This window comes from Lissotriton helveticus, chromosome 1_1 (assembly GCF_964261635.1).
Source record: "Lissotriton helveticus chromosome 1_1, aLisHel1.1, whole genome shotgun sequence".
Classification (NCBI taxonomy): domain Eukaryota; kingdom Metazoa; phylum Chordata; class Amphibia; order Caudata; family Salamandridae; genus Lissotriton; species Lissotriton helveticus.
The window spans coordinates 901,997,081-902,013,070 of NC_136057.1; the positions used below are offsets into that span (position 1 = coordinate 901,997,081).

General features: G+C 42.3%; 1 protein-coding gene across 3 annotated transcripts in view; it reads right to left on the reverse strand.

Moving 5' to 3' along the window:
* Nucleotides 1-169: 169 nt before the first annotated feature.
* The window catches only part of VEZT (vezatin, adherens junctions transmembrane protein), a 280,161-nt gene continuing 264,340 nt past the window's right edge, over nucleotides 170-15,990 (reverse strand). For all 3 annotated transcript variants that reach the window (XM_078675941.1, XM_078675933.1, XM_078675924.1), the window contains 2 exons: nucleotides 12,669-12,876; nucleotides 170-1,301 (listed from right to left, as the gene is read on the reverse strand). In XM_078675941.1, the coding sequence (XP_078532067.1) occupies nucleotides 727-1,301; nucleotides 12,669-12,876 (783 nt within the window). In that variant the 3' untranslated portion in view covers nucleotides 170-726. The remainder of the gene's footprint in view (nucleotides 1,302-12,668; nucleotides 12,877-15,990) is intronic.

The following is a 15,990-nucleotide window of genomic DNA, read 5'->3' on the forward strand; positions in this document are numbered from 1 at the left end:
AACAGAGGAGCCGCCCCTGCAGACTCTACTGCAAACCTAATATGTAAAGTGACCCACAATGCTATCCTTGATTGAGAAAAATAGAACTCAGACTGGAAAAAAAGTTTAGGATTAATCCATACTTGTTTGGAGACCAAACGCTAGCCCATTAAAACTGAATAAACAAGAGTTTATTTAAATCTTTTAATTGAAAATCTACGTTTTAGCATCAGTGAGAATAGGTCAACAACAAATATAGTTACAAATGACCACAGTCATTGAGCAATATACATTGAATATGGAAGAACATGTGACTGCGGCATAAGGACCATACAATGCTGCGGTTCTCATTTCTGGAACCCAACCTTTTTGCCTCCTAATTAATTTAACATTGTTAACTGCAAACAAAATTTTAAACAAGGGTGAGTTGAAGACAAAGTTGTTGATAAAATCGTATAAATAAATAAAAGGACAAACATTAAATAAGTTAAAACAAACAACATCAGGAGAAGACAAGTCACATTTCTTTGTTCTGTTATTTTCCTCTTTAGTTTGTCAATGTTACCAAAAAGCAACACTGGAAAAATGCAGGCCATAATAGTTTTTATAAATACGTCTTTTTTTTTTAACCAAGACCTTGATTCGCCATCCTTTTTCCGAACTCAGTCCCTGTATTATTACATTGAAGTCTTAGTGTTGAGCAGGTAGCCATCTTGTATTTTACAGACAAGTTTATATAAACAAACATTACAATATCCCGTCGTTCGTTGATATCTGTTCTTCGCTTTTCCCCCCTTGAACAAAATGTACATTTTGCTCTGGCCCAATGCCCTCTGTGTCTTCCACTTCCTCGTCCTCATCATCCCCAAAGGTCTGCTGCTCATCCATGAACGTGAACGCGATAGACCTTGCAGCGACCTGGGCTGCTAGCCCCGAGGTGAAGCTGAAGTCCGTGGATAGGTGGAGTCGCGCAAGTCTGTCTTTGATGGAGGACTGAACGGTTTCTTTAGGCGCTAGCTCAGAAGTTTCCATTTCCGCCTTGTTATTCTGTGGGGCATCTTCTTTACCGTCACTCTGGTAACACGATTTCTCTTTCTCTGGCCGGACACCATGCTCGGCACAAATTTCTGGGCTCCCCTTGGTCACCCTTTCTTCAGAAATGTATTCAGTCCTCGGTTTCGCATTGGCAGCGTCATTGATTATGTCACTGTGAACACTGCTGCTTATGTCATCATGATTGGTCTCTGTTTCACAGGATGCGCGCGGTGCTCCATTACCTACAGGTTCCAGAGAGTTGAGCAGAGATAATGGCGTCACCGCAGCTAAAATAGAAAATAAATGAAACACATTGGGTCATTAACATTTTTACTTGGCTCCAATATGCCATAAGTTTATCTTCCTAATGCCAGCAACAAACCTTGTACATTTACTTATGGACTCACTTCTTCACTTAAGAATACCATCATACTATTTTTGGCTTTCTATCTGACTCTATGTTAAACATTGCGTATATTTTCCCATTTCTCAATAAAATCATGTGACCTAAACGTAAGTAAAGAGAAATGCCATTTATATAATGAAGTATGATAATTATATTCAGGGCCGGACTGGCCGTAGTGGGCACCGGGCGTTTCCCCGGTGGGCCGCTAGGGTGGGGGCCGCTTTTGGGCCCCTGGGGGCCATTTTTGTTACGGGAAAACCGGCCAAAACTGGCCCTGGCAAACAGCTCGGCCGCTCCCAGGGGGGCCGGCTAAGCTCTTTGCCAGGGCCAGTTTTGGTTCCCAGTCCGGCCCTGATTATATTTGCATCTGCCCAAAAATACAGGCCAGCAGATTGAGCAGTCCAGGATTTTTGCTGGCAGAATACCAATATTATAGAAGCATGCTGACATTAGGCACATTATATTGGCAAAATTGCCATATGATTACATGGTTTATTGCTTTGTGTCAGGTATGGACAAACGTCCAAGTACTGGCTCCCAGCCAGTCAGGTACAACCCAAAGTCCCATCAATTTGTGATTGGAGTCTCATGGAAGTGAAAAAAATCTACCTACAGAGAGATGTTGATGTGAAGCGTTCTAAAATAAAACGATGATAACAAGAGACTACTAGAAACGCCCACAATTCAAGGAAAATTAAAACATCATATATCCTACACAGTTTGCGCTACAAGAGATGTATTTAACAATATACATTTTAGATATAGTGCCGGCATTTTGGCGACTTGAACAACATGTAGGACAAGGGGGTGAGCAAGTTGAGGCTAATCTGGAGAAGAGAAAGCTACTTCGTGACTGCATTCTATAGTTCCCATTAACAATTGAAAGTTAGGTTGTTCAAATATCTTTACACAAGATTAATGAAGGCGCGGCTGTGCTCTCACGGGTAAATCAAGATGTTCCAGATGCTAAGGCCCGGTACACTGAGGCATCAGTGCTTGCGCAGGTTCAACTTCTGTTTGCAGGTTATCAACATGCTGCATCATTTTAACTATTGATTCAATTTCTACTGCGACAAAAAATTGCAAGTATTCCAGTCGATTGCACTGAAAGGCTTTATGCTTGCTTTAGCGTAGCTTTAATGTTATTCCAAAGGCTACTGACAGCCAATCGAGAGCTATCATAGCTGAGGCATTAGATGGAGGACAAAGAGCAAACAACCAATAGTGGTGTCAGAAGGTTTGAAGAGATGCATAGAAGCACCACAATCCAGACTAACCAAGTGACAGCAAAAGATTCAGCTGAACCATGCAGTCAGAAGTGCAGAGGTTCAAAAACTCTCGACAGTCCATTTGCTACAGGGGTGGATTTGATTTCATCAAACTCCTTTGCTGAATGCTAAGTCTGTACTATAAAACAAAATGGCAAATGGAAATGCAGGAGAGATGAAGGAATGGAACACCCATGTATTAAGTTAAATACATGTTGTCTAACAATAAGAATGTCCAGACAGGAAGACTGTAAAAACGTTGCTGCTGCCAGAATCAAAAATTATTTGCACAATACCCCATTAGGCTTCGTTAAACCCATATCAGTCACCATCTTCATCAGGGAACAGCTAAGCAGTGGCTTTACAGACTTGATCACAGGAATCAATTCTACCATTAATCCATTTTACCGAAGGCATCTGAATTATCTACTGATGGAGTTGGCTTTTGTATTAATTAGGATTTGAATAGTGAGCCCCAACATTACTAGCTTGGGCGAAACAGGCAAAACTAGGCTATTCCTAACACTGGGGAAGAATTGCAGTGAGTTCTGAGTTTCTGCAAGGAACCCTAATGGCCCAGTGAAGGAGTCCACATAGTCATCCATGACCAAAATCAATGCCCTTACTGGTTCCGAGAAACGACTGCCCTCACAGTTTCGCTGTACTTTGAGACTACCAATACTAGTTGACATTTTACTACTGACAACCATACTTTAAGTACCTCCCATTCTATAAATGCTTTCAGGCGAACGTTTTGACTGTGCAGACGCAGATCAGCCAGGCTTCCTGAATATACATTTAAGACTAGATGGACTTGAGGATGTCCAGGAAAGGCCTGTAGCACCAGACAGCGTTTGCGGGCATTGGAAAGATGTTGGGTCTATGATTTAGAATTGGATGTTTTCTACTGAGAAGTTACTTGGAAATGTCATGATGATCTCCTTGGGCGAAACTCGACAACTGATGCATTCCAATCAGCTCCCTCCAATTTCAACATATGATATCTATCTACAGAGCCATAAACATTGATGCTGATCTCAATCTCACTGGACTTGTCCAGGAAACAAAGAACCACTTTGGAGCTCAATGCTGAACAAATAGGCCAATCTAAACAAAGCACTTTAAACTCAGCCATTTCACGTAACGGAGAGCTTGGCATGAAGCTGCTCCAGCAACATATGACAAGATCACCAATGCAGACCTGCATGACCAGGACTACATATAAAAGGCATCAGTCAAGCTCAGATGAATGCCCCTAGCATAAATGCAAGCACACAAACTAAGCAGCATCATCCAAAAGCTGTGCTCATATCCTTGAGAGAATTGAACTTACATGTAGTAAAACAAAAATTACAAAAAAGAACATGGTCATCCATCGACTCGTGTTCTTGGGAGTTCTGGAAACACATTTATAGTAAAAAAAAGTTACAGAGAAGGGTCCTAGCTAACCACAACTATCAAAGACCACAAACGTTCAGGGCAATTTTTATAAAATCTCAACTTGATAACAGTACACATGTAAAAAGTATGGAAAGACTTTTGGGATGGAGCATAGATAGTTCTTCTGGCGCAGGTAAGCAAATGAAGCTGACACCTTGGACATGAACTGCACCCGCTGAACTGCTAGAAATCAACAGTTACAATCAGTGGCACTAACATGCCATTTTCAAAGCACTGGAAAAAAAGATATGATGAATAAATTCTTTATGAACTACGAATGGCGCATTATAACAAGGAAATACTTTTAACGTTTCCTGTAAAAAAAATATTTGCTTTTTTTTTTTTTTAGAGTGGGGGTGGGAGGGAGGTAGAAAAAGGCAAGAACCTCTACTAACAAGTCACAAAGTGATGCACAAGCAAAAACATTCATTAACATTTTGCATGTTGGGCGCCATAAGACCTGACAAAAAGCAGGAACAGACCTGAAATATAGAACATTTATGCCCGATTACAGTGGTAATTAAACTTAAAAGTTTCATGTTGTTTGATGTGCAGATGAAACGCAAAACATCCCATAAACATCTGTTTCTGAAATAGTAGTGATCTAGGTAGCCAAGTCACTTACGTTGTTTACATCCAAAAACTCAAACAGGCTGTGCATTAGTCACCAATGTTTGGGTATAAATTGTGGAGGAATGCAAGACAAAATACGTCAAGCAGATGCGAGAACAAAACTTTTACTTATTCATTTATTTTATATAAGCAAGTGCCAATATATTGGGGCACAATAAGAAAGATGATTGGAGGGCAACAAGAGTCCTCTACCATGCCATTCACCCTTCACCCACTAAACAATTTGTGCACTTTAATCAACAAAAGACTAACTAAACCGGAGTTTTACTTCCCATAATGCTTACCAAACTCCATCAGAAAAAGAAGCTATCTCTGTACCAACTAATGCGCTAATCTATGTTTATTCTAGCAGAGATTCAGAGATTGGTGGCTAGGCTCCTTATTGAGGATTAGAGCCAGAGGCATCCGTCCCTTTTCTTGCTCTATTTTGTAGTTTTCCCTCGCTTTGCCTCTTTCTTAGAGTTTGAATAACCAAAGTGGAGTGTAGTTCTAATAGTTTTTATGCAAAGTGATGAGGCGTTTAAAGAAAGGGTAAGACATATGCTTCAGAATATTTGTCATTGTTATAGCTCAATTATAATATGTAGGTAATCTTTAAGAAATGTTGCTATTAAAGATAGTAATAACAAGCTTTTGCTCAGCCAATAAGTCTCGCTTTTGGGACCTTTTAAGTATTCAGTTATGCAGCACAATATCCTTGGTGCAATAACATCAACTGTTGCATGGCTAAAAACTTATAAGGTCCCAAAGGCGAGACCTATTGGCTATGCCAATGCTTTTTTTTTTAGAGGCCTGACATGCAGTTTTAAATGTAGGCCGGTAAGAAAGGTGCCAACCCGAGGGGCAAGGTCTAGAGAGAAATAAGATAGGAAGAGGTGAGTTATAATAATAGCACAAATAAAAAGGTGAAGCACAAAATGACAGGTCAGGTAAACAAAGTAGCGAGGCAGAGAGGCAGGTAGAGCCGGTGGGATGAAAAATAGAAAGATATAAGAAGTAGAGAGAAAAGAGGTGCAGATGAGTTAGAGAGATGAGGTTAATACAGAGGAAGGGAGAGGGAGAAGTAGAGAATTGTGAAATAGGGAGAGAGAGACAGAGGTAAGACAGATGTATTAAACGAGCGAGACATTGGAAGCAGAGAGAGTGAACAGAAACAGTGAAGGAGATAGAAAGAGTGATGAAAGTAAAGGGAGTGATAGATGGAGTGGAAGAGGTAGAGAGAGCATTGTAGAGAGAGAGAAATATAATAATGGGAAAGGTGAGGGAAAGAGGACATCAATAAAAAGAGAGACATAGAAGGCCAATAGGAGGGGTAAATTGAGAGGCTAGCTAGTGTATGAGAGGTGGGGAAGAGAGAGATAAGGCAGTGAGTTGTGAGGCAGAGAGAGAAATAAAAGAGAATGGTGAGGTAGAAAGAGGCATGTGAGAGGTAGAGAAAGGTAAGGTATAGATGGCAAAAATGATAGGGTAGGATAAAGAGATGAAATTAAGAGGGAGGTGAAGTAAATGGAAGAGAAATGAAGGGGGATGAGATGCAAACAGAGCAGAGAGAGGGAGAGAGAGACACTTGAGGAGAAGAGAGGGACAGAGAGCTGACCGAGAGCTAGAGATCTACAGGTAGGATCGGAGAGAGGTGGCAAGTTGAGGTCATGAGCGGTAAGTGCTGTGGGGCACTGTGGTTTATTGAAAGTGAGGTGTGACGTACAGAGAGAGTTTAAAGGTAGAGCAATAGTGTGGTAGGTAAGTAGCCATGTATAAATAGACAGGTAAAAGGGGAGTGTTTACGTAAAGGAATGAGACATGGGACAGAAAGGTGTGACAGAGAAAGAAATGTATTGGGTGGTATAGAGAAGTGACAGATAGTCACAGTGTGGTATGTGGAGAAGTAAGTTAAAGAGAAGAGCAGGGATTTAGTCTCTGGTCAGGCAAAGATAGTTAACTTACAACAAGAGAGGAAGAGGGAGAGATGAAGGAGGGAAATGTGAATAGAGGTGGGATGTAGAGAGGCAAAACAAACAGGAGCTAAGAGTAAGTTAATAGGAGGCAGACAGAAAGTAGAGAGGTAAAGAAGGGTTAGCAAGACAGGGAAATGGATGATAGAGCAAGATGTAGGTGAGGTAGAGAAAGAGGTGGATAGAGAGGTTGAGAATTGTGGGATAGGTAGAGAAAGGACGAGTCAGAAGGGGTAAGGAGAAGATGGTAACACAAAGAAAGAGAGAGAACAAGAAAGAGCGAGGGATAGTCTTCTGTTTTGATCACTTTAACAGGTTGGGCCTTAAAAGATGGGGGCCTTCGGCAATTGGCCAAGAAGCCCGCCCATGCCTTAAAACAGGCTTAAAGGTCATTACCTCACAGCACAAATAAATTTTGGGAAAAACGCCATATGTTTTTATTTCCTTTAAGTTTTCCCAACATTGAATAAAATCAAGTCACTGGCTTATATGACATTTCACATAGGAGAAAGATATACCTACATAGTGACAAGACACTTCCCACCCTCCACTCACGGATTGCAAAATACGTCAGTAACAATAAACAGAGAGAATAAATGTGTGCATAGCTGAGGACACCCTGTCTCGTCCATCTGTGCCCAAATACATCTCTTACGACTCAGAATCCTCTCAGATTTATGCATCTGCCTATTCCAACTATCAAAGGGCCAAGTGACCTGGGACAAGCCAAGGCTAGTGATCCCGCCTTTAAATGTACAAGTAGAGATTTCCACAGTGTGTCAGATTTACTATCCCGACACCTCAAGTCCCATGACAGTCTTTCCATAGGAAACAGCTTCAATAGAGAAAGCATGAGAGAAAAAGAGGAAGTGCGAGCAAAGAGAGCTAGAGAGAGCGAAAGAAAGAGAGAACGTTTGGAAAGTAGGCAGAGAAAAGGAAGTGAGAGAGACAGAAGCGGAGAGAACAACAGATAAGAGAAAGAGAATGAGACAGGAAGAAGACATACGCAGAGCCGAAAGAAATAGAGAGGGAAAGTGAAAGAGGACGAGAGTAAGAGGGGTGAAATGGAAGCTCAGAGAGACAAGAGTGAGAGGGGTGAAACGGAAGCTCAGAGACAAACCCGCGCGCCTCGCGCTGAAAGTTTTTTTAAAAAGAAAAAAAGGCGTGCAGGCTGCAGTGGGAGAGAGAGGTGGAGGGGTACACCAGCGAGTGGTGCCCGCGCGCTGGGGAGAGCTCTTTTTCAAAGCACATACTCGTGCTTGTGGAGCGCTGCTGCGCACTCCTGCAAGCTGTATGCACGAGTATGTGCTTTGAAAAAGAGCCGCACAACGGCTAAAGGTCTCCTATGCAGCGCATGTGCACTGCGTAGGCGAGACCTAATAACGAATGTAGGGGCTTATCTAAAACAAATGTAATATGTGAAGGTTGTGTGATTAAGCTATTGAAGCATAAACTGAGACACTGAATGTTTAGTGAGGTGAGACCATAGAGAGGCAAATTTATATTAAAAAATGTGTCTTATGCAGTTATCATTTTCTAATAATACACTGCCCCGTTGGTGCTTTGTGAGATGCAGCTCTGCCTAGCACATGGAAAAGAAGGGGTGACACAGAGGGGGACACTCTTCCCTGAGCCTTTTAAAGGCTGAAGTTGTGTAGCGAAGTCAAACTGATATAAACACAAATAGTGCAGTGCACCTGTATGGAAAGAACTTGGAGCCAATCATGTGCACAGCATGGTGTGACTAAGCTAGTTTTTGTTTCTTATCTATAAAGTTTATTTTTAACTGAAGATTTCTCACCTTTAGACTATCCCAAGTGCAAGCCTGGATCTCAAACATTTCTCAGCAATGCTCCTGCACGCCGCTGGGTGGTGCCATGAAGCACTGCGTTGGCTTCGTTCCTCCCCTTAAGTGACTATGCAGAGCCAAATAAGTTTCACTCCTGCACGCCAACATAAGTTTCTTTCTTTCGCACCTCTGAATGCAGATCAGGAGCTCTGCTCCCATTTTTGGTCTGACAACTTTTAAAATTTGAATCCAGTGGATAACCAAAAACTTCAGAGTTGAAACCATGCAAACAGATGTCAGTAAAGGATTCACCCGAGGTGTGCCTTTGGTGTCTGGGCTCGGGACACGGCTCCAAGTAATGCAGTGAGTGTGCCCGCCCCTCATACATCCAAAGGTGATTCAGGAACGTGAAGCGAAGCTGAACGACGCCAACCATCCGAAGATGTCACGGACCACATGTAAGTTCTGTGTTTTATTGAGAGCAAGTACCAGCTTCTGCTCTTGAAACCAGTCCTGATACAGATCCTCTTTGCGGTTTAAATCATCAGGTATGTCAAAGTCTAAGTAGAAGAGGAAATAAAAGAAAGTGAAGCGGGACTTGACAACATCCCATCGCTCTCTATCAAAACAGAAGTCGCGAAGGTGTCAAGGTGCCAACTACTTTCGCTCCACTTTTTCGCGTAAGGAGCAGATTCCACACATGGTTCTTATGCGCCCAAAGTTCCACGGGCCATCAGAGATGCTACAGCAGGTCGAGGCCTTCAGGGAGGCCATGTTATGCATATTTGGCACTCATCCAGGTCCCTCTAGCGTGCCTTTCGGCACCAAGTGTCCGCTGGGTCCTCCAGTCAAGTAACCACCAGCCGATCTGTTCTCTATGCTATCTGAGCCCATGGAAATAGTTAAAACAGTGCCCACAATCAACACCTATACAAATTGTAAAAAAAAACAATGGAGACATTCATGAATATAGGTGGTTTAATAGTGAATTTTGATTGCAAGAGTTACTTTTCTTCCCAGGAATCTAGAAAGCGCTGTTCAATGGGAAAAAGCAATAATGAGCATGCTAACGGAGTGGAAGGGTGGTGTTTAGAGACACAAACCTATCCTTAATATATAGTTCTTCATATAGTTGGTTATAGACTATTAGTAAGCACTACAAATTGAAGCATATAAGTGAAGTGTGACATAAGAAAGACGAGCCAGGTTCACTCATTGTGGGTACGTGTAGAAGCAGAGATTTAAACTCAGAACTTGTATTTTATTAGGCAATAACCTAATCACTATACCACAACTTCTGCAACCTTGCGGGACTAAGATTTGAAAATAATTGTATTTTCGTCTAGGTGATGAGTGCACAGAATAGTCCCTTAGCAGCTAGACATAGAAACTAAATCTGTTTGAAAAGCGTGCAACAAAAATTAACAATAGTAGTCAGAAGGGCCAAGGACAACGCTAGAAGTCATTTTGGATGTGCGCTTAGAAAGTGGGTATGTGACAAACAGAAAGGATGAGCCTGGTGGTTCTTATCCAGTGCCAAATTCTAAGTTTCTATTTCCCTCCAGTACCTCACCCCACTATCCTGTTACAGACTGCTGGAGAGCTTATTAAACGTCCTCACCAGCCAACCTTTAGAAAATAACTTGCATGCTAGACTGCATCCACTCATCCAAACAGAGATTTTGTAGGAATTTATAATTGGGGAATTCATAACGTAGCCATGTGATATGGTCCTTTAATGACAGTGAGAGGTTTTGGTGAAATAATAAATCATGAGGCAAAAGGCACAGGAGTGTGGAGTTGCAGTATAGACCGACATTACTTGTTAAGCTTCATGTATTTTTTTTGTAGTACAGTCCAAAAGTTTGACCACATTTTGTCAGAAAGTTTAAAATTTGTTAACATATCCATTCAATTTATTCATAAAAGGAAACGTCAAAGTGCATTTTGGGTGCTTAGTTTGAGGCGTCATCTAAATGAGGAATTTAGTTTTTTTTTAAATCAGTGGCCAAAATCTGTGTTTTTGCTGCCTAAGACATACTATCTCCTTTCACCATGCTAAGGTGAGTGCCATGGCTCACCTTCTAAATAAATATTTTTTCCAAATACTATGACCGACAGTCAGAAGGGGAAATGCAGTTTTACTATTGCCTCTGGTCAGACAGCAGCTGTGGAGAATGAGTGATGCTACCGTTGCAGCCTGTCAACTAATGCAGCAGAAGGAGGAGGAGTCAGCCTATCCTGAGGAGGATAAAATCCTAGACCCCTCTCAATCAGGGTTTAGGCCTTCCCACAGTATGGAGACTGCACTATTAGTAGTAACTGATTAATTGACACTCTTGCTCGATGCGGGATCTCCAACTAGGTTAGTGCTGATGGACTTGTCCGCAGCTTTTCATACTGTGTCTCATACGAGGACGTCACAGGGACGGCATGTAAGAGACATTTATGATTCAGCTCTTAAGTGTTTCCAAGATTGGGAAATAGAACTCAAACTATTCTCTTGGTCCATTTAAATCCCATACAATGAGAATTAACAAGGTTGTTCCGCAGGGCTCTTGTCTGAGCCCTACCTTATTTTAGATATATATTGCGCCCCTTGCTCAGATTGCAGAATCTTTTGGCTTTGAAATAATAGCATATGCTGATGACGCAAAGCTGGTCATCTCTTTTGACAAAGATCTGGACATAACAAAAGATCACTTTGCCAAAGGAATGATAGCGATCTCGGTATGGATGAAAACAAATTGCCTACAGCTGAAAAACTGAGATTATGCTGTTTGGTAAGGCCCAACATCTCTGTTCGGATGACTAGTGGCCACCAGTATTTGGTGATGTCCCCACCCCTAGGCTGGCAGTTAAAATCTTGGAGTAACAAAAGATCAAGCTCTATCTATGAAAGAACAAGTACTATCTAGCAAGGGCAGTTGTTTCAATACAACGCGCCTACTGAGGAAAGCCTTCCCATTTCTTCCCATTGCAGCATGAAAAACATTAGTTCAGGCACTGATAATTAGCAGACTGGACTATGGCAATGCTCTATTGGCTTCAGCAAATGAGACACTTCTCGCCAAATTACAAGTGGCTCAAAACACCACTGCTAGTCTTCTCAGTTATCTCTCCTCGGGCTCTGCCTCTAAACCACTGTTGAAAGCTGTTCACTGGCTACCGGTACGAAAACTAAGCATTTTCATTAATTGCTGCTTGACACACAATGCCTTGAAGGATAAAGGACTTTGTTACCTGAAGTAGAAACTCGGACATCACTCACCATCCAGAAACTTAAGATCTATGGACAAAACTCTGCTGACAGTACCTCGTAATCGACTGACGAGATGTGGTGGCAAAGCCTATTCCTACCTCACCCATGTATCCTGGAATAACATACCCCTTCATTTTTGACTCTCCACGGATTATATTAAATTCTGAAAAATGCTTAAGACGTTTCTATTTTAACGGAGCTCAATTAGTTTTGCCTGTGACTGCTTTCAGCATTGAAATACCCCACCCGGGGTGATTTGTGCGCTATATTAAATGAAATTAACATAACATGCAGCTTCCATGGCCTCACCCTGGACTGGTGTGTCAGGGATGCAACAGGAGCAACCCAATGGCTTGAAGGGTCTGACCTTTTGTGGCCTTTCTTTATGTTGTGTATTGCTATATGTAGTAGTGACCTAAGGTATTTATTTTTCTTGGCTTCAGCTATCTGTAGCTAGAAAAGGAGGTAGAGCTATACAAGCCATGCAGGCTCTCAAACTCCAACTAGCCAGTGATAGAGAGGTTCAGAACTCAGACAGCCTTCGAACAGGAGCTGTCTCTCAGGAGAAGTGGAAGGAGGTAGAGCTGCCCTGACATGGCAATAGCCCAACACAAGCTGTGTAGATGAAGAGCAACAGGACGAGGGGACGAAGGACGATGAAGAGGATGTTTGTCACAGAAAAGATGTAATTCCTGAAATATACAAGAATTCAAACCACACCTTAAGGTGCAGAAAAAAGCAACCCCCAATCAGCCAATATATTTATATATCTTCTTACACCTAACCATAAATCCCAATAAAACAAGCTTGAAAGCTGCTGGAAATTACCATGTTGCAAGGAGCAGAGCTTGTGCCTGCTCAAAAAACAACCTCATAAGTCCTCCCTGATGCTACCACTGCTCACCATGGTCACTGAAGAGCAGCTGCTTCCATTTCAGCCTCTCAGCCTCTGAAGCTTTCAGCCCCAGCACAGATTTCAACTCCTGTAGGACTCGCTTGGATTCTTCCCGTTCACGTTTTTGCCGCTCTCTCTCCTCCTGTGACAGACAATAGTAATCTTCTCTTCGATATTCGTCATCTGCATCTGCTTCCTCCACAATTGCTTCAAATTCCTGTAAAGCAAAGGAAAGCACCCATCAAAATAGGGATTTAACTGTAGCGTATGAGTGAGGTTTAATGTGCAACAAGCAGTTGGAGGGAAGGGTGCACTTTGTGTCCTAGAAGGTGCATGGCAACCAGAACAAGACTAGGAGTTTAGAATGATGCTCTACACTTGTTGCTCCCAAGCAGGGTTTGCTTTAGTGCAGGAGACCTATGGGCAAGGGCACCAGCGTGTATCAAGGATTGCTAAGTTACTTCAACAAGCAGCAAACATTGTGCATGTACCATAAATAGCCAAATTGCTTATAACATCAAACTTTTTTGCACTGACATGCTAAAATCTCTTCAAAGAGCTGCCAGAAATGGTCGCACTCCTTTCATTCTATGCAAGTTACATTCGTTCATCTGGAGCAGATCACAAAAAAATCGAATTAAAAGTGATTGTCACCATTAGTTACTCCTGAGACGATTGGCAGGCTGTTTATAATAAGACGCACCTCTGCACCGTGGGGGAAAAAACATAGAAACAAAATAAAAAAATTGCACCCTGAATACGCCAAAGTGCTCTATAGAATATGCCTAGAGATCTGCACATGTAACTCCTGAAATACACTAAGAAAATAGCTGGCTCGTTGAATAGACTTAAACCTAAAGAACTTGGTATATAAAGAAAGCCCACCCACTAAGCCAAATGGCCACTCTGTACATTAAACAGATCAGTCTCTGAATAGAAACATAGAGATAACATTACAGACTACTAGCAATTCCTGCCAGCACAGGGTAGAAACTTTGCCAGAGTACCACAGTCAGTGTAAGACATCCTATTTTCCAGTACGGTTAAGTGAACCAGTCCCGATGATGTCCCACTTAAATTAATAGAAGCATTGAAATACTGCAACAGTGCAAAATGGGTGTGGATAGAACTCTAAACTAAAGAACTGTATCATGCAGGAGCAGACAGTGTTTAGTAATTGCTTTGAACTGTAAATCCCAGGTCCACTTTTATAAACCAACTTCTGACCATTTTTGGAACTTTGCCTGGTACTTAAATGAAACACGTTTTCTCTTGAGTCTCTACACTAGGGTGAGCACATGACACTTTATGTTCTGATGGATACTTCTACGTGCAGATTCCTCACCTTTTGAATATCTCGGGCATCAGACAGACTCTAGAAACTTTCAATAGCTCTCCATGCTGGCAGCAGTGATGGTTCCATCTTGACGCCAGAAACGGCACCACTATGACGTCACTGGATCCATGTATCACCCCCACCGGCGCCCCGACACCAGTTCCCTTTACGCCTCATTACCGACCGGGGTCCGAAGCTTAGCTCTTCTCAAGGAATTCCACACAACATCTTGTCTTTCTCAAACATTGTTAAGGTGCATTATGGATTTAATCTCCCAAACATTCAGGTTCAAGCTTGCAGGGACTGTAATGAGCAAATTTGCATCATGAACCAGAATGACACGGGTCTCTGGTGCCTGAAGTTGGACCATGATGCAATGTCCTGTGAAATATATATATATATATATATATATATATATATATATATTGTAAGAATCCTTCAAACCTCCACATGCAGCGGTAACAGCAGCGGCGAGAGAAGAGACAGACCCCACGTTGTCCAGGCAAGATGTTGTTTATTTTAAGTGCCTTCCAAAATGTAACGTTTCGAGTACTGGCGTACTCTTGTTCACACACCACATTTCAAACTTTGGAAAGTTCTTTTATCTGCTTGGTGAAAGCCCACCCATTGGGCCACACCTCCCACACGTGAATCATATGGTTGTGTCTGATACCAGATAGCAAGAAATTTAAAGGCATAGTGCCTCTATTTACAGTGACTATATACAGATGGTTGCATCCAAAGGAAACACACATCGCTTTATGCTGCATGCTTGAAATAATTATTACTGGTGATTCAGATTGGTTACTGTTTGCAGATAAATGACAAACATTCTTGTGAATAGTAAAATAACTGCTTAAATGCATTATTGTTGTTGTACAAAACAAAGTAACAATATTCATCATATGCATAAATGCATAGCATATCTCCTATTACCGTAACACCCAATCTGGACCATGATATATATATATACACATATACACATACACACACCCTAAGGCCATAAAAGAAAGGGAAGCCAAACTCTTCATGGCACAAGGAGCACAAGGAGAAGCAACATCACAACTCTGATTGACGTAGTTCATAGACCAGCAAGTCACCAAGGCACCTTCTATCGCTACAGGATTGCTTGTCTGAGCCGGAGCATATTTATATTCCTTCAGAGGATCCAGCATCGGCAGGTCCTGCAGATGAAGTGTTGGTCTCTGATCCGCTGAGGCCTATGGCATTGTCACCCGTGCCCCAACCCTGTCAGTAATATGCTGAACTACCAGCTCCTAGAACAAACACAGCTTTATTCTTGAATGCCACATTTGACTTATTTCATTGGGCCATGGTCCACTCTGGAGCGCTTTCAAGCCCCGTGGGTCCTACCGGATTCACCTTTAGCGTGATACCAGTGGCTCTACCCTGGCTCCTTTTGCCCCATTTCTCCAATATTTCCATTTCCGATGCTGGTTCTCAGCTCAGGCGCCACGACTGACACAGCACTCCTCATTATTCAAACCGGCTCTTCTCCATCAGCTCCAGATCACACATCACCAGCTCCACCACAGATCAAGAAGAGAGGCACAATGCCTCATGGAAGAAGGCCATGGATTTTTTGGTGACTCGGACCCACTTGAGGACCCCGTAGAAGACCCAGATGGGTATGACGTACATTTTACCACCATGGGCCTGGACGATGTTTCACAAAGAGATGCTAGTGGTCTTGAAATTTGACCTGAGTGGGAACTATACTTTCCCACAGTGACCAGTGGGCAGAAGACCGGCATATGGTCACTCGGCTTTCTCATCAACAAATCATCCAAACTTCCAGCTCCTCAAAGCTTCCCCCCCATGTGCTTTAGTCTAAAAGGATTGAGCAATTTGCCAATAAATCATTTTTGGCAGGAAGCATGTCTCTCAAATCCCTCAATGCCACATGCCTTATGGGTAATTATATCCACACCCTGTGGTTTATGGCACAAGTGGTAGTCCCATACCTGAGCACGT